A 23362-nucleotide genomic window follows, 5' to 3' on the forward strand; every position below is an offset into this window, starting at 1 on the left:
TCCCTCCCCTCTCCTCCCCACGCCTACATCTCTATCGCATTTGCAAAAGTTGAAATTACATAATAACCAAACATTATCATCTCCCTTTCTTTCTTACCACACCTAGAATACTTACTTTATCACTTATTTCCAACATTATCTATAACGCCTATCATTACTATTAAGAGTTCTGTAATAAAGTAAAGCAGCATGAATAGCTACAGTGTGTGTGCACAAGGAAGAAAAACAAACACAAATGTGCAGTGCATTAATGTTTTACCGAGCATGTATTATTTATTTAACTAGCCTTTTGTAAATGCCGAATCCCGCCAGACCAATGTCAAGACAGACAGAATATATGATCTTTGCTTCCAGTAAAGATTTTCAAAATAATGCCCATATTGGAGAACATTATGTTGACATTTGCTGTGCCTCAGCTTCATCCAATGGGAAATGACTGGCAGCTTGTAAAACTACGCTTTCAAAGTAGCTGCTGCTACACCCAATCACATTAGGACATCGATATGTAGCAGTGGCTATACAATGGTCACAATTTTAAAAAGCAGGTGTAGGCCTACTTGTGTTTGATTAAAGTAACCTACTGAGAGTAAAAGTTACTGAAAACGCGATTCTGAAATTCATGTCAGTAGCCTATTTGATCTGTGATAAAAACAAACAAACAAACAAACAAACACTGAAAATGTCCATCTCTAGCCTACTATAAATAATGTTATTACATTGATGTTTCTTTGAACAATCAATATATTGGTGCTGCTTTATTGTCAATGTAAATGTGACTAACCAGGCATAATAAAGGTTAAATAAAAATAAATCATAACAAACTCCAATGCTTTAAAAAAACAACAAAAAAAAACAACATATTTTAGAGTTTTATTTTGAAGGTAAATTTGCATTCGTATTTCCGGTTTGGTCCTCGCTTTCTCTGTCCAGCTTGACGCAGCTTCTGTTTGAGTGACTTCAGTAAATATGGGTTGTGCACTCTTCAGTTGTACAGCAGTATTACCCAGTCACTGCCACTATGTAGTTTTTTTCCCCAGCTATATGCAACAAATGTTTTTGTGAAGCTATAGAGCATGTTTTTGCACAATGTATTTATGCAACGATGTTTTAGATTGATTTTCAAAAGGACCTTGGATGTCATATTGGTAAAGCGATAAAAGTGAAAAGGATTTATTGTTAATTTACGTTCTAGACATATTCACAAGATAAAATGGTTTCAGAAATGCCCATCTTACACAGACTCGAGCATGACTGTTGAAATAAATGTAAAACTAAAACACAAGAGTAATTAGCTGACAAAACCTTATATTTTTTTCACGTTCTCAACGAATTATTTCATTAATTAAAAAAAAAAAAAAAACACCGGACGCACGCCCACATTCTGACAACGCGGAAGTCTGTTCTCGTGAGCGCATCACATGACTGTTTTCCTGCCGAAGCAGTCGGAAGCAGTAAATAGCAGGCTAGCTAGCAGGCTAACCAGTCACAGTATTAGGACAAGAATAAAAATGGTTTGTCATCGATTAGTTAACGTAGCTAGTTAACGGTTCAGCGTCTGTGGGGAGTTCGGTGCGTTTCGATAAGTGATGAACCGGCAGATCTTTCTCTAAAGCGAGGCTCGTCCATTTAATCAGATCTGTGGTCGCTTCACAGGTTAACGCTAGCAAGCTACATTAGTTGACGTTCAGCCTTTAAAGCAGGTTTTGTTGCTAGCTAACGTTAGTGAGCTAGCATTGGCTAGCTATACTTCATGCCATGACTATGCAAGGGGAAACCACGGCTATACGAATTACGGATAGCGAAGGTAAACTGGATGTATTTCCCCAGAGCAGGACCCCGAGCTCGGGGAGGGCAAGTGCCAAAGGCTGGCAGTACAGGTAAGCGGTTATTTAGCAAGCTAACTTTAACACATTTAGCTAATGTTAGCTTGTTTACTGAGTTAAGATGTTTTGTTAACTTGGCTAGCCAGTTACCTGCAGCACAAATGTGTTATCTATATATGTGTCATTGTGTTTGTAGACTGTCCTGTGGGTGACTTATTTCCCATATTCACTATTAAGTAAATATTCAAATTAGATTTCCAGTCAGCAAGTTATCAACAACCTTCTTAGTTTCTAATGAACTGGGTTGAGGTGAAATGAGTGGTATATTTGATTCACTTGTGCCTTATTGTGTGTTTTTGGGTGTGTTTGCTCTTCACCTCTTACCTAATCACTCATCAATCCAGCGACCACATGGAGAATATTGATGGCTACTTAATGAAATACACCAACCTGGTGACAGGATGGCAATACAGGTGAGTTGCCCATATGTTAGCACCTTAAAAATGTATGGTGCCCCCATCATGAGTATTAGAAGTGCAGGGAATTTGTTTTGTCAACTGGGCCACAGTGGCAGATTTCCCAAAATTCACCAGCCACTGTCACTGTTTTGTCAACTACATGCATTTTTAGAATACAATAGAACCTCCCTTGGTAGAGTAGATGAACATATCAGCATGGTGGCTAGTGTTCATTTTGCGCTCTCCTCTCCTCTCCTGCTGACCCGGTGCAGATTCTTTGTCTTAAACAACGAGGCGGGTCTGCTGGAGTACTTTGTGAACGAGCAGTCGCGGCCCCAGAAGCCCCGCGGCACGCTCCCCCTGGCCGGGGCCGTCATCTCCCCCAGCGACGAGGACTCCCACACCTTCACTGTCAATGCCATCAGCGGGGAGCAGTACAAGCTTAGGGGTGCGTACCTGTCCCAAACACACACACACTGACATTTGACCTCACCTCTGTGTTTCTACAGGATTTTGGGTAATTTGGGTTCATGGCAGGTTGGGGTGGGCAAAAGCAACGGAAAGGACTGTGCGTTCTTGTGTCTTTGTATGTAATATTGTAATATTATCGTTTACCGTCTTTCAGTGGAATCATACCGTGATGTTATGGTGATTTTGGGATATCGTGATGCACAATTCTGCTGTCTAAATCCATGATAACAAGCAAATTTTATTTAAAAACTCTGACAAAATGAGGTATGGTAGGAGTATTATTTGAAAATTTCAGTTTAGTTTGACATCACACCTAACATTACCATTCGGTTCCATGGGCTAAACATTAATTTGATTATGTAATGTGATTTTGCATACTGGTTTTCAAGCATATCACCCAGGCCTATTTGTATGTGGCATCATGTTAAAAGTCAGACAAATAGGAACCATCCCATCGATGTAATAACACAATTAAATACATGTGTATGATGGTTAAGTGCTTTGCTCTTTTACTGTTGTCAGTTTACAGTTGTCAGTTCAGTGTGACATTCCAGGTCTATTTATCCCACAAGGAAGTAAAGTCGGCATGGTGCTGGAGCCGTCCAGCGCCTCGCCCCGCCGCTCTCTTAGCTTTCAATCCCAGGAATCAAGCCGGTCATCTTACCGTTCCTCCTTTTTAACTCCAAGCCGACTGTCGTCATCATCCATCAAGGCCGTATTGATCTGGATGTTTTCCATTATCTTCTGCTGGGAAGGGACAAGCACAGAACAATCGATGCTGAGCAAGATTTGCCTGGAGGAACAGTAAACAGGTTTTGTTTTTGTTTTGATTTTTTCTGGTGTGTGTGTGTGTGTGTGTGTCTCTTCAGCCACTGATGCCAAAGAGAGGCAGCACTGGGTGAGCAGACTACAGATCTGCACACAGCACCACACAGAGGCCATGGGGAAGGTAAGACACTGTGCTCAGCGTGCTTGTGTGTTCACAACCATTCTGCCCTATAAAGGAAAAATCAGAATCAGAAACCTTTATTCGCCAAGTACAATGTACAAGGAATTTCTCTTGGGGCAGGTGTCAACATAAAGACAAATAAGAATAAAAAAAAAATAATAATAATAATTATATATAGATATATATATATATATAAGAAAAATGTAAAAAATAGAACATTTTGAATGTAAAAAGTATATACAATACAATAAAAAGGCAGTAACTTATCTGTTTTATTCCTCAAATTAAGTAATTTGGAATATTGCACCATAGCCAAAATAGGCCCAGCATAGATGCAGCATGGCACCGATGCAGTGCCATACCTACAATAGGTCCAATATTGGTACAACAGTATACTTGTTTCCGTTCAGTTATCATGAACAGTACCGTTTTGCACAATAGGAAATTTCAGCCCAGCAATCTGATTGGCCGAAAGCATGTTTTTTTTCTTTCTCCTGATTTTATAATCTTATGTATGCACACTAAATTTCAGTAGGTTCACATTGCACTGGTAACTGTAGTTATCTCTCGTAACATCTCTCGGGTCTTATTGCTATAATACTGTATATTACGCTTTGTGTGTGGTGATCACATCTGTAAATCACACAGCAAATGCGATTTGGCAACAGAGCGGATGCGAGCTTCACGGTCTCCAGTTTCCTGTCTTCCTTCCTCACATTCCAAAGCAGCAAATCAACTGAAGCCAGCAGCAGTGCAAAAATCGGCTGTAAAATATTAATGTTTATGTAAGCCCGTATCAGGTTTTGGCCCGCCTGAATGCAGAGTAATCACTACTATTGATCTTGGTATTGATCTACATACACTGTTTTGCTGTCCACAACCTATTACGATGTCCAGGTCTTGAGTTCCATGCAGATTCAAAACACAGAGCTGCCGAAGGAAGGATAGACAGTGGCTGAAAATTGTAAGAGGTTAAATCTAAAAGCCTTAAATTATTTTTTAGAATGAATGGATGAATCTTATACTTGATATATGCACCGAACATGGCTTCTGACTGTAGCATTTGCTTCACTGCGATTTACACTTTTTGCACTCTGGATTGAAATAGACCCATATCGCACATAAGAAACCTCTGTCCCTCAGTACTGATATTGCATCGGTCTCCCCCCACTTTCCCTACTTATGCCTAAAGACACAGCTTGGACATAAATTGAGGCCCGGTGAGTTTCATGAAAGAAGAGTTAAGGGATACTTTGATTGTTTTTTTTAACTAAAATGTTCTACTTGTTGCAGAGTAATCCCCCGCCCAAGTCACGCAGCTACTCCATGGTGTCCCAGGGCAGCGGCAGCTCTCCGGTGTCGCAGCGCCGGCCCAGCCAGTACACCAACTTCAACTTGTCGCAGCTCCACAAGGGCTCCTCACTCTACTCCAGCAAGAGGTCTCTGCTGCCAGACCACCTGCTGGACGCCAGAGAGGTACAGTACAGGCAGGCGGGGACAACACCACACCGCCGGCATGTTAGGAGTTTGATTCACGAATCGAACAGAAACATGTTTTTTTCTTAGAATCAGCTGTGTTGCTCTCTTGCCCCAGCACATCATCGGCATGTCAGAACCAGTGTCTGAAATGACATTTTTGGCTCGTATGCCAAAGGCTGGTAAACTATTATGCTAATCTGCCAAGAATACATTTTATTATAACTATTTTTTTTAATAATTTGTGTATATTTTTCATGGAAATTTGCCACCCTACCCGTTGTCAATGTTATTTCATGAATAGAAACAGGAGCCAAGTGTTAAATTAAAACTTGCTCACTCACTTATTAGGGGTGTAACGAAAGGTAATGAAACCAAATTTTGTGCTACAAAAATTTTATGATATGCATTGTGGAGTTTAATTTTTTTTTTTGATATTTCAGCTGCAGTCTAATATCTAGGAAAAGACATTCAGAATGGTCTTTTCTCTTTTGGATTGTCTGAACACTAGAGAGCGCAAGGCTAGCCAGTTTTAGCTTGGGTCATCACATTCCCAGTGAGTCCAGCTGACCTTACAACTGTAGGAGACAAGACGGACTCAGGTGAAACTGAAACTGAGGACGTTGTGTCAATTTTTAAGTCTGTTGTTTGGGTTTTCAATAAAGGAAGAAAACGGACCCTGCCAGGACACATTGCCGTTTCTAAATAGATATTGCTACCAGATCTTGCGAGTCCATTTAGCTTTTTTAGGTTGGTCAGGATGGTGTTGCAATACTGTGACCTGTGAATTCTGCATTGCCTGAATCTGAATGTGAGTCACATTGCACCCATAAGTGTGATGGTAAGGCATCATGATGTGAGGAGAGAAGGAGGATGAACAGGATAAAGTAATGCAGACACATTTTTAAATTTGAAGTTTTAAATATACAGACAGTTTTAGGTTATGTGTGGGCGCTCAGTGAAGTGACATGGTATCTTTATGATCTAGTCACTAAAAGGGCTTTAAGAACAAGCAACTTTAAGTTCCCGCAAGACTTCCAATGAGAAATTTCAAATTTTTTGGCTATAGTTCATAATAGGGATTTGTTTGATACCTGTCCAGTCCCTTAACTCTCATTTTCACTTATTTCGGTGATGCAAATTGTCCACAAGAGAGTGCTGTTGTCTTTTCCTTCACATTAGGAACCTACAGTGGCCCAGTTCAGCTGTGAGCCTGATTCAGCATTGTGCTTTCATGTAATTTGCTCTCTATGGATTTTATTCACCTTTTGCAATTTGGATACCACAGGAGTCAATATTGACCTGGCAATTACAGCTAAGGCAAAGGTCACACTTCCTTCATATGTGACACAGATCTCATGTTTTCCAATCTGTGTGAACAGCAAAAAGCTGCATCGATTTGAATTTTTTTCAGTTCTGTTGTTGACCACACAGTGATATGGTATAGACATAGTAGGAAATCAGATCCCGAGGCATGCAGCCTAGACAACTACACTAACAACAACGACACTAAACTGTCAGCATTACTGTGACAATAAGTCAATGTTATGACATTCACCCCAGAAATTGTAATAATTTTACAAGACACAGCAATGGAAAGAAAGTAAAATATGCACATACCGTAACTGATGTGTGTTCAAAAAAGAAGTGCAGGTGCAAAACCGAATGCGGCGTCTTTTGTTATTGCACACGTGTCTTTTCAACATCGCTGTCAGTTCACATTGGTGTTAGATAAGGGTTACATCCTAGAACAGATATGAATAACCATCCATAAAGATCAGATATGAGCAGCAATTCAGAACTGAGCATGAAGGCCTGCAGTGTGAAGTTTCAAAGAATAGAAAGGAAACACCGGCGATTTTGATATGTTTTTTCCAAATAATCACACACCCCCCACCCCTCCCACACCCCCAGATGATGAGCCAGGCCCAGGGCCAGCACAGAGACCTGATCCAGAGCATCGAGGGCCTGCCTGCAGCCCCGGGCCTCTCCCCACTCGACCAGGACCTGCTGATGCTCAAGGCCACCTCCATGGCCACCATGAACTGCCTCAACGACTGCCTGCACATCCTGCACCTGCAGCAGGTGGCCCGGCAGAGAGGCTCCCTGGGAGGTGAGTGGAGGGTCGAAGAGTGTGTGTGTGTGTGTGTGTCGATGTCTAGATGGTGATTGTTGTTTGTCTGTTCTGTACACTCACGGGTTAAACTCATATTGGTTCTTGTATCCTCAGCAAACATTCTTTCGGTAAAACGGAGGTTAAAAAAGAGCAATCTTGTTAACATTGGGCATTCGTTTGAAGTGCAAAATTCTTATTTCACAGTATGTTTGATCTTGTATCTTGTTTTTTTTTTGTCTTTAACGTTTTTTTGTTGTGTAGTGTGTCTGTCCAAGTGTAAGACGGAGGTATTTCTAATTGGTTGTAGATCGGATTGGTTGTATTTTAAAAAAAATTTATGTTTAAAATATTATCCCACAGCTTGAGAGTATCTTTCTGAGCTTAAACATGCTCACACGTTGCATTTTTTCTTTGACCCAGTTTTTTAAAGCGAGCGTGATCCCTGCTATCACGAATGGAAGTACAGAGTCCGCAGGTTAGGGATCAGCTGCCTGTGTGCTGTAGGAGACATGAATCATCTGTTGACTGGGGCTGCATGCAGTCCTTTCTGCAAATCATAGTCTTGCACATGCAGGCCTGTACCCAATCTAGACGGGACGGTTTTGCGTTGGCTGGACGGTGGAATTATTCTGCATTATTGATGGGGAACCGTACCTATTCTTACCACCTGTCTCGAAGGTAATTAGATCTCATATCGGTGAAATATCCATCGGCAACACTGTCAGGACAGGGTGCAACACTAATTTCCCTTCACACTGAGCAGCATTAAAGTACAGTGTTGAAGAGCACCCTATGTGAAATGTTTGGCGGGCTGATATCTTGACCCTCTCTATGCGGGATGATTTGAAATGGGAAAACGGCCAGCTAATGTCCCACTTTAACACGGAAGATCTCATTACTCGGATGTATATTTCATTAGGCCAGACTCGGCACGGCAGCCAATCAGATTAAGTTGTCAGGCGACGTGCGAGGCTAATTTGAATGAGATCTGCCCACTCCAAAACATACATAGAAAAATGCCCACGCCGCACAGAGAGGGTTTATCCAATCAGAGGGCGGGGATGCTTCCTGTCGGCGTGGCCAAAGTATCCTGATACTCCCCTCGTCGCAGGTGTTGGGTTACACTCCTGTGGTCTAGAGCAGCTGTCTAGGGAATAGCCATCTGTCCAGCCAGCAGCCAAGCAGCGGCGGGGTGGTGTGTGGTGAATGGTTGGCTGAGTGCGGGGGTGTGTGTGTGTGCGCGTGCAGCTGTGAGTGTCGGAGGGGCCTCGGGAGGGGGGGGACAGTACCATGAGTAGCTCTCAACCCGCCGCCGTGTCGTGCTCCTCCTCCGCCGCAGGACCCACCATCGAGTGGCTGGAGCCCAAGCTGCCCGACATCCTGAAGAACGGCAGCAGCTCCAGCTTCGCCACGGGGGAGGGAGGGCTGGAGGGCAGCCGCCTGGAGCTCAGCACCTCCGAGTCCTGCAGCTTTTCTGGGGTAAGGCCAAGGGAAAGACCCCACCCACCCCCTCTCCTCCCCAGGGAGCAGCTAAGATGTGTGTCTTGGTCATAGTTCACCTAGTGGTCTTGTTATTGGAACCTACCTGTTGTTTATCAGGGAATTGATGTCAACTTTCGTATCCAGCCACGAAACCATTCTGCAGTCATATTTCTTTGTACCTTAGAGAAATTGTAACAATTGTAGCAATTATTGGAGCTGAACAATTAATAAAAAAAAATCGAAATCGCTATATGAACTTCTGCAATTTCCAATTAATTGAGAGGGGCGTCCAAAATGGATTTCTAAACAAGGTGTTTTAGAGCTGCAGATAATCTTTGGTCCATAAATCAAGCACAATAGTGGTGAAAACCTTTCATCATACTCAAATTCAGTAAATCCTGCACACTGACATCTATGTTTTTTTAACAAAATCACCTAAAATTCTAAAAAATGTATGACGAGAAAAATATGTGGTGATGTGAATCTCAGTTTAAATTGCAATATTCTGTCAAATAATCGCAATTTGATTTTTTGTCAGTATCTTTCAGCCCTAGAAATTATGCTATCTAACTTACTTTCATTAGCCGTTTTGAGCACATGTACAAGAACATAAACAACAGCCACTTACTATCCACCTCTCCGAAGTCGTCCTGGGAGGTTGTTTAATTAATCACACCGTCCCTCCCCTCCTTTCCCCCTATCAGGAGCAAGAAGACATCGATGCGGAGGACGAGCTGGAGGACTCCTTCACGGACAAGGAGGAGGACCTGGGTGCGGTGGAGGAGGAGCGGAGTGTCATCCTACACCTGCTGTCCCAGCTCAAGCTGGGCATGGACCTCACGCGGGTAGGTCGAGTTCCACCTACCGCCGAGCAGCAAAACAACCTGCCTGACCCCCCCCCCCCCACAACCTCCTCTTCCCTTCCACTTCACCTTCCTAGGTGTTTGATCAGGCTCTCCGTGTCGCACCGGAGGAAGATAGTCTTTGCGTTTTGCGTCATTCTGATGGAGACGATTAGGTTCGTGATTCCAGATTAACAATCCCACTATGAAAGGCTTAAAGGACCCGTGTTTGTCTTTCAAACCCATCTAGACTGGTTTTTCAGAGCATAAACATGTACGTTGTTGACTTAATGTGATTCAAGTCATTCACATTACCTTCCACAGCTCTTAGGATCTCATTCAGTTTCATTCAAGCAATCTGATTGGTCAAAGACGCATTCTAACCGTGCTCATGGATCTCGTACTTTTCTGGTTGCTATGCAAACGCTTGCGGTAACCAGGGAGCTAGTTAGTGATCTTTTTTTGCTTTTTTTTCCCCCTGCATTGGTCACCTTTTGCATAAAAGCCATAATACCATTGAGGACGGTCTTAACGGTGTTATGGGTACTTTGGTGCTGCTAAAGGTATTAATGTTGTACTCATATTTGCGGGAAAGAACGTCTGACAGACATTTGCAAACTGGAAACCAACATCTATGATTGCAAACTAGCAAAGTGGCAACCACTTGCATCTTATGTGACAACTGTCTGTGAATTCCCAGACAAGTTAGATTTGAATCAGTGCACACAGCAGGAAGGATATACTAGTTAGTGTTGGAACTGAAAGCAGTAACCTTGAATTTGATATCCATTTGGTATCAGTTGAACACTGTTTAGTAAACCACACTCGCTGTTGTGGTGACCTATATAGGAATTGTCATGAAAATATGTACGCATTAAAGAGATCTTGATCAAAATGCGATGGGAAGTTGCTTCTAGATATTATGAAACAGATGTGTGTTGAACAGGGTTCCTACACAGATGTGGACTAAAAATACACTAATTGTATGTAGTTGTAGAGCCAGCATCATTTCACATACTGTGATATTTGTTGTGGTGAGGAATAATATTCAGCTGTAGAGTGATGTGGCCTAGTTGACAGGCACATCCCCCAGCCAATATCAGCAAACGTCATTTTGAAATCCAACCAAACGCCTCGAATCCAGATTAAGGTCTTGAAAAAGTGCAGGACTTTTCTAAATGGGGAAAAAAATATGTAGTAACCCTGGATGAAGGAAATGGGCCAAAAAGTAAACAACACTGCTATTTTCCTTTTTAATGAACCTGTCTCGGATCGGGGATCATTTGCTAGGTCCCTTTTTTTAGCAGTCTGATTTGTAATGACCGTACAGGCCCGAAGTAATCACTTCTACTTCTACTTCTTGCCTCTTAATTACTAGTCCTGGACACACACACAAACACCAAGCTCAAAGACGGAGACTCGGCCCTCGAGGCCTGGATGGACATTCTATCTTCCAGTGTCAGTTTGTACTTGGATATCCTCCTCTTGGGTTTCTGTTTGATTTATCGGAGTTACCTGGCGGCATCGTTGGCTTATCCCTAGATGGAGATCTAGTGGACACCGTGACTCCGGGGTCATGTGCAGCGTACGTCACAGTTGCCAGCTGCTCTATTTACTGATGGCGAACCAATACAATGGATAAAAATAGGGCTGCACACTTATTTAAAAATGCCAATCCCAAATTATTTTGCCATTTCTTGCGATCACTGTTATTAAGCACAACTATTGATCTTGATGATTTGGGGTTCGCTTTTTTTCGCATCATATGTCAACATTTTGACCATTTTCAAGCGGATGTACAGTACAGAGATGAACACTATTTCTAAACGCAAACACTAAAACCTGCTGAATTTATGTTTTGAATTCATTGTTGAAATATAAGACTACCCCTTTAGCTTGTCGGTAAACAGCCAAATACCGTGAAAAACAGTCAGTTGATTTGGAGTATGTCTTGAATTGAATTGTGGAAATAAAAGGCTACAGCTGTCACACACTGGCTTCTCACTGACATTCAAAAAATAATTTTAAAGGAGAACTGCTAGTGCGAGGTCTTCTAAAAGCATCTCATCACTACTGCCTCTGAATTTGTTAATCCAGGGACAAAGATGGTCTTAAAGCCGACCCATGGATCACGCTTAATGTGAAATGGAAGTTCAAATTTTCAAAGTTTCAAATGAGATAACGCATTATTCTGCGGCAGATGCATTGTGTTACAGTGCAAGTGGTGTATGTGTTGGATTTTTATACTTAAACAGTGATGGGTGCCTTTTGTTTTATCCTATTCTCTGATGTTTTCAACATGAATCACAGTCGGTAAAACGCTTGTCTTTTCTTTTAGTTTCGTGCTTTACTAGTTTCACCAAATCAGTGCAGTGAATCAAATTTTATTTTGTAATAGATGTAATGATCACAAGCCACTGTTGATCAGGTCATTTTCAGTATATTTGAGCGACAGGATCCTTGCGCAGAACTCTGTACACAGTTTGCATTTCACATTAGAGTCAGTATACTCCAAATGAAGTGATCAAAGTCTGATATCCTTTCTTTCCATCCAGGTGGTCCTTCCCACCTTCATCCTGGAGAAGCGCTCTCTGCTGGAGATGTACGCCGACTTCATGTCCCACCCGGACCTCTTCGTGGCCATCACCGACGGCGGCAGCCCCGAGGACCGCATGGTGCGCTTTGTGGAGTACTACCTCACCTCCTTCCACGAGGGCCGCAAGGGGGCCATCGCCAAGAAGCCCTACAACCCCATCATCGGCGAGACCTTCCACTGCTCCTGGAGGGTCCCCAAGAGACCGGAGGCCTCCAGGGAGCCGGCGCAGGGGAGCCCCGCCCCCGCCGCTCCCCAGGACTGCTACCAAGTGCGCTTTGTGGCGGAGCAGGTGTCCCACCACCCCCCCGTGTCCGGCTTCTACGCCGAATGCCAGGAGAGGCGGATGTGTGTGAACACGCACGTGTGGACCAAGAGCAAGTTCATGGGAATGTCCATTGGAGTGTCCATGATAGGGGAAGGTAAGCCAGCAAAGTTTTTTTATGGAGGTATGTTGTGTGACAGCGAGCGTACTTGCTCATCTTTACACTTGGAGGATTCAAGTGGATTCGGTGATCTGTAATTGACGCAAATGACTAAGAAAGTCCATATGCTGGGTAAGAAAATTTACATCAAATAAGGCTTCTCTGGTGTGTGTGTATTTCAAATAGGCTTAATTCAAGAACCGAAAAAATGGAAACTGAAAAGAAAGTCTATTCTTTTTGCCAAGCTGCATATTTTTTATTTGAAACATGTAAAATAAGTCAATCAAGATATTTTTTGAGTGTGTGGATTTACCTTTTTTTTTTTTTTTTCTGTAATCGACACAAACAATTAAGTCACATTTTCACAATAGAGACAAATACGCTAGCTGATGAGACGATCCAACAGAAACATCCTCTAATGTGTGTGTGTGTGTGTGTGTGTGTGTGTGTGTGTGTGTGTGTGTGTGTGTGTGTGTGTGTGTGTTTGTTCATTTGTCTGTGCAGGCTGCTTGTATCTGATGGAGCACGATGAAGAGTACACCTTCACGCTGCCCTGTGCGTACGCCCGCTCCATCCTCACCGTGCCCTGGGTGGAACTGGGTGGCAAGGTCAACGTCACCTGCGCCAAGACGGGCTACTCGGCGGTCATCACTTTCCAAACCAAACCCTTCTACGGCGGCAAGCTGCACAAGTGAGTCTCCCCCGCAGCACGTGTTGATATCGTTGATGTTGCTTTGATCCTTTCTCATTATTTCAGAGATAGACATTGTCACTCTTTGCAGTCCTGCAGGTTATCCGTGATGAGTTGGTATACAGGTTATCCATGGGTCCTTAATGGAAAATTCCACTTAAACACTGTTAAAAAGCATTTATTGGTGATGTACCTTGCATTAATAGGTCCATTTTGTTGTTTGGTGGTGTATTGTTCTTATTCCTGTGGATAACTGGCAATGTGATAACTGTCATGTCAAGATATTTTCAGTACAGCTACAATGGAGTTTTAATAGGAGTAAAATTTTCAATGGTAAAACATCAGGTTTTGGTGTCTGTCAGTGCCGGCTCTAGCCTTTTGGGGGCCCCGAGTGTAGGGGGGCCCCTTGGGGAGAGTCGGCGCAGAGGCATTTCCGAGTTGCATTTGCAGATCAAAGAAGAGCGATTTGCTGTAAATCGGCATAATAAATGTAGAATACAATGTGCTGTGTTTATTTTCAAATAACAGCAGCACATTATTATACTGATGCATCTCATCACTCATCCAAGATTGTCCAAGGCTTTTGGTTTTTCATCATTTTGTAAATCATAATTATTGTATCGTTCTACCATCCTTCTGTGGGTTGTGTTGTTTTCTCGCTCTCTCCTCATCAGAGTGTGTGTGACTCTATCCTAACTCTAACCCCACTCTTCTTGTATAAAATCGTAGTTTGAATTAGTGACTCGTTTTACATCTAGGCTGCAACTGGAATTTATATGTTTGAGAAAATCACAATCACCTTGAAGTTTCTGTTGCAGATTCAGGTCATTAAGGTTGCTGTAGTCAGGATAAAGCTTTAATTCAATCTGCAATAAGATATTGGACATTTTAAAAGATTAATTAAGTAGTACTAATTATTTATATTGTAATTAAGACAGAAATATTATTTTCTTTATTTGGATTGTTGTTTTGACATATAGACACCATAATCTGTATAAATCTGTCCAACAGCGTTTTCATAAATTGGAACATGTATCATAAATTGGAACATATATCATCAATATATTTAAGTTGCTTGTTTACAATTGAAGGGTTTCATTCCAAAATGCTATACATCCGTTGTGGAAAAGTTACTACCTGAAATTCATTAGTCAATATTTCAAAAAGACAGATGATTCTATCCTCAAAAATAAATATAAATAATAAATTTGTAAGAAAAAGTGTTAAAATGATTGGTGAATCTGCCATGCACTTTACTTTCATGCCAGAAAATCATTTTGTAAAAGTGGGTGTTAGTTGTTTATATCCATATCCATACCCACCATTTAGGTGGATATCTTATTTTGGAATGAAACCCTTCAGCTATCGTCTTTATTTACTTCAGGACTTTAGTGTGTTTTCATTCTTAGAATTAACTTGCAGGAAAGTTAAAAATAAAAAAATACGATTGAGTGGCAAAATGATATGCAGTTTGATTGTATTCAGTCAATTATGGCTGTTTTGGGGATTTCTTTGGAAAAAAACTATTAATGAAACCATTTTCTACTAGGCCTGTAAGCAGCTTAATTGAATTGCATGTAATCCAACCTTTAACAATGTCCTTTCACTGTTCATCTTCCTGCCTAAATGTAGGGTGACAGCGGAGGTGAAGCACAACCCCACCAACGCGGTGGTGTGTCGTGTGCAGGGCGAGTGGAACGGCGCTCTGGAGTTCAGCTACACCAGCGGAGAGACGAGGGTGGTCGATGTGACCAAGCTGCCCGTCACCAGGAAGCGGGTCCGGCCAAACGACAAGCAAGGACCAACTGAATCCAGGTCAGAAAGAAACTGGAATCCAGGATTTATTTGCTTTGTCAAGCGTCCCGGAGTAGTACAGCTGAACTGGACTCCTACAGCTCATTTTCTTTGGTCTAAGATGCTGAATAGCCGCATGCCTCTGTTTCTCATCCGCTCTTTTTCGTTGCGTTTCAGGCGTCTTTGGCAGCATGTGACAGAGTCGTTACGCCAGAAGGATATCGACAAAGCCACGGAGCACAAGAGGATCCTGGAGGAGAGGCAGAGGACGGAGGAGAGGCACCGCACTGAGACAGAAACCCCATGGAGGACCAGATGCTTTGAGAGCGAGGTGAGCAGGACGGCCACTACAGGGTTTAGACTAGCGTTTAGCCATAGTGAAGCTATGTCCTCCTGTCAACCAGCTGTCATCACAAATATCGCTGCTCCCTGATGTATTTTTCCATTTAAATTCAAGATATTTAATTGGCAAATTGGAATTTCCTCTGATCCCTCATGTATTCATCCATCCGCCCAATCCTACTTTCTACACAGGTCTGGAGAAGTATGGAAAAATAATTTATACTTTCCATGTCTTCAGAAAGTTTGAAAATTGCACACTAAGTCTGGAAAAGTACGGTGAAAAGGCATTATTGGAAATGCGACATTGCTTTTTCAAAACCCATTCACACTGCTGTTAGCAAGCCATCAATTTGCCGGCTTGAACACTTTCACTCACAAATCACGACTGCTTTCTGTTGCTAAGCAACACAAGACACGCACAAGTGTTTGTTTACACTGATCAGCACCGACTATAGAAGAAGTTTTGCTTACTTTTTTAATGTCTTCTTTGTTTGAAAGCGCGCTAACGCAATGGAAGTTACAGCTACTAGTAATGCAGACCAGTCTTCTAAAAAAAAACTTGACCGCAGCCAGGAGAGGATTTCACATAGCACAAAAGCCGGCTTTGAACCTGGTCTGACCCTTTCACACAGAACTCAAAGCCACCAATAAGCCGGTTTCAAGACGGCTTTTTTCATGTGTGTGGACGGGACTTTATAGTCTCTATCTGCTTATGCCCTGACACCCTCTTGTGGATACAAATGGAAAAACGGGAAACAACTAATTATCAGCCACTGGATATATTGCCTTAAAAATAGACATTTTTGATATGCAATTTCAAATAAAATACTTTCAAATTTGATGTTTTGTTAAAGTGACAGCCCTAATGCCTATATGACATTGCACTTTTCATGCAGTTACCATCCCCACTGTCAGTATACATACATGTATACATTGCTGCACTTTCCTAAGCAGCTGTGCGACTGGAAAGAGACACGCACTGCCTTCAGATTCTGCAAGGTTCAGAGTTCGAATACCTTGAACTTTAACCCCCAAAAGTGCTGACCTCTAAAGTAAAGTAAGAGAATAAAACAAGGATAAAAGAGAAAATCAAATAATAAAATCATGATATAAAATAATAAAAGAGAAGGAATAAAAGCCACACTAAGAAAATGCCTTTGCATAAAAGTAAGTTTTAAGGAGGAACTTAAAAGATGATACTGATTGACTTAATAACAATTTAATGTCATTGTTTGTTTTCCTCTCCTCTTCCTGTTTTTCTTCCTATCCATCTCTTCCAGGGCGACGGCTGGGTGTATCACAAACCACTGTGGAAAAACTCTGCTTTCAAATCATAGTCAGCATCATGGATGTTGGGAGCGTCTCTCTTGGGGTGTGTGCGTGCGTGTGTGTGTGTGTGTGTGTGTGTGTACATATGTGGGTGAGTGTTAAGAAATGAAAGCATGACCTGCACTGACATACAAAGGAATGCAACATGCAACCGGGGGGAGAGAGAAAGAGAGAGAGAGAGAGAGAGAGACAACACGGCAAAAGGATGTTCTCAAATCTCGCTCACGATGTACACTAAGCCTCGAGGTACAAGCTTTTGTACTGTAGATCACTTTTGTATAATCCAATGTCGATGAAGACATATTCTTGTACAGGTAAAGGTACTCTATTTACACAGCCTTAAGATTGTCTGATGAATGATGCTCTTATTGTGGGTTGTGCTTATCAATCTGGATAAGGAGGTGTTTTTTTGTTTTGTTTTACTGTGATAGCCTATCATACTACGGGAAAGCGACTCTGAAGAGTTTCATTCTAAAATGAGATATCCAATATTTTAAAAAGAAATAACGCATACTGACAAAACAATCGGTAACATGAAGTTAAAGCATATTGTGTCCCACTATTAAAGTTATGAGACACGTTAAGACCTTTGCTTACAAAATAGTTCTGATTTTGAGGATCGAATCATTTGTGGTTTTTGGAATATTGCCTGATGAGTTTCATGTAGCAGAGTGTTTCCAAATTGGATGTATAGCGTTTTGTAATGAAACTCTCCATTTAAAACGTAAGGTTGCTGTTAATGATCTTCATATTTGGGTATTGTTTTCTTTTTGTTTCCAATACTTTCATTAAGAAGTCTACCCCACTGTCACTGAGTATGTTTACATGCATAGCAATACTGGGAGTAATCAGCTTAAGGAAACATTTAGATTACAGCATTTACAAGGTTTGAAGCAATGGATTCATTTAATAATCCGCCTATAGGGTTAAAAAAAATTAAGGTTTAATTCATTCGTCTTTTCATCTTTTTCAGCAATGAAAAGTATCTCACTCGCCACTCTACACCGCACCGTTTTGTTTGCTTTGTAAATACAACATCCTGATTACAGCATTAGGTGACCTTTGATATGCACAGTTTGAAAAAAACAAAAGTTAAACAAAAGATTGAGCTGAAATCTAGGTGTGTTAACTGGGATATGCTTACTCCCATTAAGAATACCAGATAAAGGCGTTTACATGACAATTTCAAGTATTGCCTCAATGGATTTGTTAAGATCGAAGTAGTTGTGTGCATGTAAATATACCCACTGACATTTGAGGATGGGCAATCTGGCTCTAAATTTTTTTGCACCATGTATAGTGATGCGTTGATTCCCAGACTGAGTCACACTGCTGGAATGGCACGTTGTAGACCAGTTGAGAAATAATTAACTTTTAAAATAATTGCAATTGATTGAATCACATGAATGCATTCCAGGTTCATCATGAAGATTGCTAGTACCACTTCATGATTTTCCCCTTTCGCTCGATGGTTTTGCAGTGGTTGGAAGAATTCTTGCATGCGTGATAGCAAAGTCTCTCTGTTCACATTGCAGCAAGTATAATACTCCCATGTCTGCATTACATGCGTTTATAAATGTCTGTGGTAAAAGCTTTTAACCAAATTTGCCTGTTTTTCTAATGCAAATAAATGTATCATTTTCTTTTGAATGTGTTTATCCCCTATCCCGCGCTCTTAAATGCTCTTATTTTCAGAGCAATGCCACTTTTTGTATTGAAACATTTAAATTTCTTGTTCCATCAAAGTTTGTATCGTTTTTTTGGTTTTTTTTTCCGAACGCCCCATACTGACATGCGATCAACTTTTTTTTCCCCCCAAGCAGAATTTTAGCCTCATATTCTCAAAGCGTCCCACTGTCTCCTTAGAAGGAACCAGTTCCTACTTGAACAAGTGCAGAAAGAGGACTTGTGTGAGCATGGGACGCATGGAAATACACCTTTCCATCGATAAGCTACTCCCTCCACGTCTTGGTGCCTTATGCAATCCCTTCCTGTGTGCGTCTTCCAGCTAAGGAGCACAGCATTTTCAGTTTGGTTACCTGACCGATGCAATAGCATATTATATGTACATATTATTTGTGTGTGTGTGTGTGTGTGTTTGGTATTTATGTTGGGAACTTTATTTCCTTTTAAGAATCAAGACTTGGCTGTGACCCCAGTGCTTGATGTTGGGAGAACTCCACAGAGCATTTCTTTGAGTTTTGCTTAGACATTCTCTTGGTTTTGAATTCTTCTGGTTGTCTTGCTGACCTATGAAATGCACTGACATTGAAGGAAACCTGATGCTCCTCATAGAGATATTGATATGTGTGATAATGATCAAATAAATTACCTATCCAGTTGTATGCTGTGTTGTGTTTCTGTTTTGCTACAGAGTGAAAAACGTCCTCATTTCGCTGCTTGTTGCATCATTCAAAAATTGTCCTCCCTTTTCAAAATGCCACGGCAAAGGGCATTGTGTGGAAAGCTCAGAAAAAACAAAACAAAACTGCAAGAGACATGAGAACAGAATAGACAGATCAATCATAGATCAATAGAAATGAATGTGCCCTATCTAGTTTCCCCTTGCATGACTGTCACAGTGTTTGACTTACACAAGCAAGAGGTTAAAGGTTAAATCCACAAAAGCTCAAAAAGGGACGATAAAATGTCAGAAATGAAGTTCTGCTAGGAGTCCCCACCCTGAACCACCCAGCCTTTATTTGAAAAGTGCTACTTTATTTATGTACCACTTACCAAACTAGGTTAAAACGTGCTTAACAAACAGGCAGCAAAAAAAACATTGCAAAAAAAAAAAGTATCCTGTACAGGCCCGCGGCGCGTGTGTTGAATTCCACACTGATCCGTCAGAAAATTGACGGATATATTTCTGTCCGTTGGGCTGTTTAGGAATGTCAACATGGTGGGAGAGGCAGAAATACAGCAGCCTAGCTTCGCTCATAACGGTTCCACTTCATAGAAAAAAAGAAGAAACAGACTATACAGTATAAATTAAATAAGAAACTGACCTGGAAAACCTACAGTCATCCCAACGTTATACAGGCTTTCTCTGTTTTATCTTTGTTATGGTTGTACCGTTGTGTCTGTGATCGCCACTATTTTTTCCAAAACAAGCCTATGCCTCTGATTGATGGTGACGAATCCGTCACCACCACCAAAGTTCAACTGGGTTGAACTTTCTGTCAGTCAAAACGGATGGAAATCTGACGGAGACGGACAACAGACAGCTCTTATTGAAAATGAATTGAAATGAACGGAGACGGACAGACACAACGGATAAGCTAACGTAACTTAAATACCACAAGTAACAACGTTACGTTTGTAGGGCAGCATAACACGTGGATATCTGTAAATTAATGACAGTGGGGCTCAGTGTGTGTGGGAGCAATGCTCAGATAGCGCAACATGTTTATCGGTTAAATTACATCACTTAAATACCACAGGTATTAACGTTACCTACCGTTAAGGTTTGCAGGACAGCAGAAGATGTGGATGTCTGTAAATTGACGGCGAAGAGTGTAACTCAATATGTGAGATCCAATATGGCATTATCAGAATGGGACTCAATGTGGCATTTAGCCCATAGGCGAGAGGCCATCTGTTAGTCAAAGACACCCTCTAGAGGCCATCTCATGAAGCGACATCTCACTAAGCGTTACCTGACTGACTGACTGACTGACTGACTGATTGACTGAATGCATGACCTGAATTTGCCTCGTGATGCCCTCGGCTGCGCCGTGGGAAAAGACTACGTTGAATTTCACTCAGCCAAACAGATGTTCGTAATCCTTCACTTGTCTACTTTCACTGCACTGGCATGCGCTACATCTCCTGTGCTCAAATAAACTTTAAAACATAGTTAAAGACAAGTATACACAAAATCTCCATTGTAACGAAATCAAAGATGGCCAACAGATGCCTCAACTTCTTCGCCGGTGCTGTGCTTCTGAGTAATACGCTCGCTGCTGCCACCGGTGGTCAAAGGTAGACTGCAACAATTTTGTATGGTGGATGCACTCAATCGAAGTAACTAAATCATTAGAACAAGACAAGTTAAAATTTGTTAATGTCGCCTCGCATGTTTTAGGACCATATTTCAGCAATCAATGGAGATACAATGGAGATTTTGGGTATACTTGTCTTTAACTACGTTGTAGTTACTCTGTTGTGTCTTAGATCCCAGACTGAGTTGCTCAGTTTCACAGGATCTTTGACTCCAGTGTGTTAACCAGTGTGCGATTACTTCAGCTTACTTGTACCATCACTGGGAAAATAATCAATCCAATAATCAAAGACCACTTGTGTCCAGAGGGTTGCTGGTTTGAATCCTGGACTGACTGGGAAAATCTGGGCAAAGGAATGAGACAAGCTCTCTCCTCTCTCAACAGCTACTGTCATGGTCCCTCCCTCATTTGCTCCGGTGCAGCTATATGAACGTAATGCAGGGCGTTTTCTGAAGAAGAGCCTGTGGGCCAACTCAAACACACCTGCATACATAGTCTGCATGTTGAAGAAGTAATATACTTTTTTGCAACTGGGGAAGTAAAGTAATCCACAATGGCTCTCAATATACCAGGTATGATAATGATGGCGGTCTTCTACTTGCTGGTGCTGGGAATTGGCATCTGGGCATCTGTAAAATCAAAGAGGATGGAGAAAGACACCCAGGGGGGCTGGATAGAAGTGGCCTTGTTAGCCAACCGGAGGGTCACCTTGGTAACGGGAGTCTTCACAATGACGGGTGAGACTCTATTTATCTCATCTGGTCGCATTTGTATTGCATTGAAAAGATGCAATACAAGATGTGATGATACCACACCCAGTTTTTGCTCAGTCTTTAAGATAGCCTACATACCAAGAGTGGGAAGGGATACACACAGGGAATTATAGATTCACACTGGCTGGCTTGAGTCGCCTTGACAAATTCTCATGGCTTATCACACAAGTGTCACATACATCCTTATCGGCCTATAACATTGCTTTTATGTGAATAAGTGCAGTGGTAAACTAGTTACAATTGTTTGGGATAAATGCGAGGATGATTAGTAATTACAAAAGACAAAGAAAGAATACAAGGAATTTCTTACACTCATACATAGTCAAAGTGCTTATCACTGCACAATTAAAGTCATTATTCGCCATTTAGGGAACAAATTATAATGCCTATAATGAAACCTTTATTATTTTAACAAAACAATGTAAGACGTTATTTTTGCAAAAATATATTTTACAAGAAAGACAAAATGTTCAATGTAGGTGTAAACTATCACAAGAAAGATTCAAGGCTTCACAGGTCTCCAACATTTTTCTTCCTTAGAGTTTATATGTTAGCCTAATGTAATGTCCATTTTCTGTCTTAAATTAATTTATCCTTAATGTCACCGTTAGTTTCGAAAGGATTACCTATAGCTGCAAATATGTTGCTTTCATTCTTTCTTTTTCTACATACGGATTCAGTAGCATTTTTATTTTATTGCTGGTGTCCTGTGGATATGTAGTGCCAATCATACAGGATAATTCGGCAATGGGTCTCCCCCAATCCCCCCTTTCTTAAGACATTGTCTGTCACGTTAATTTGTCTATTTTGTATTTTTATTTCCTTGTTTACACTTTTATATGTACATACAGTATATCTGCAAAAGTGAGTTTGGGGCACTCACTAAAAGTTACATGTATGTAAGTTATATGTATATGTGTTACTTATATGTGTGTGTGTGTGTGTGTGAGGGAGACAGAGAGGGAGTGATATGTAGCCTATGTGACATATGGATGTGTGTACTGAACATGTATGACGCATGAGCCTGACATGAGGTGACTGCGTGAGAGGAAGCATTCAGTACTGATATGAGAGAGTGGGGATTAGTGTTAGATCACCTGTGTTGTTAGGGTTCTCTCTCCTATGTTTATTGTTATACCCCTTGATATGTCTGAAAAACTTGAATCTTGGTGCCAGTAAAAAGACATATTCAAGTCTAACCAAAAATGATTCTACAAATAGGAATTCATTGAGTAAATGACACCCACTTTCAATCTCCTTTTTTGTTTAGTGCTACTGCACCACAGCCAGTGAAAAAGATAATCTACACATAAAAAAACCTCTTCAAACTTGCAAACTCCAAAAGTTCTGTAATTTACCGTGATTTTAGATGACCAAATCTTGCCTTTTTACTGAATCCGTGGTGTTAGAAACCTCATATGATTTGATAAATAAAGCTAAACTTGATTTGAGACATCAGTTGCAGTTAGCTGACTAGCTAGATAACCTAGGAACTCAGGTTTTAGAGAAGTGCCAATAATTTACATGATTTCGTCTTAAAAGTAGAGAGCACTCACTTAAGTGATATTCTGTCACTGCTAAAATATTATGTTTTACTTGCGACATCAGTGGATTGTCTGCTTAATTTGTATTAACACACTTGACACGCGCCTGTAAAAAAAAAAAAAAAATCCTACTCGTAATTACTACTAGGAGGCTGACGTGATCCGTTTTTCTCAGTCGGCAGCTCGTATTTACGGTAAATCTGAAAAAGTGGGCAGTATTTTTTTAATTTATTTTTTATTTATTGTTTTA

At 41.2% G+C, this 23362-nt stretch overlaps 1 protein-coding gene across 1 annotated transcript; it reads left to right on the top strand.

The window, feature by feature from the left end:
* The first annotated feature begins 1451 nt into the window (after positions 1–1451).
* LOC139930489 (oxysterol-binding protein-related protein 11) lies at positions 1452–19134 on the top strand. Its single transcript, XM_071923700.2, has 13 exons — positions 1452–1877; positions 2228–2296; positions 2554–2729; positions 3622–3701; positions 4995–5177; positions 7092–7290; positions 8633–8772; positions 9480–9620; positions 12173–12632; positions 13140–13326; positions 14959–15141; positions 15298–15451; positions 16743–19134. The coding sequence occupies exons 1-13, from the start codon at positions 1756–1758 to the stop codon at positions 16797–16799; spliced, it is 2151 nt and encodes a 716-aa protein (XP_071779801.1). The 5' UTR covers positions 1452–1755; the 3' UTR covers positions 16800–19134.
* Positions 19135–23362: the final 4228 nt, after the last annotated feature.

This window comes from Centroberyx gerrardi, chromosome 21 (genome assembly GCF_048128805.1).
Source record: "Centroberyx gerrardi isolate f3 chromosome 21, fCenGer3.hap1.cur.20231027, whole genome shotgun sequence".
NCBI lineage: Eukaryota > Metazoa > Chordata > Actinopteri > Beryciformes > Berycidae > Centroberyx > Centroberyx gerrardi.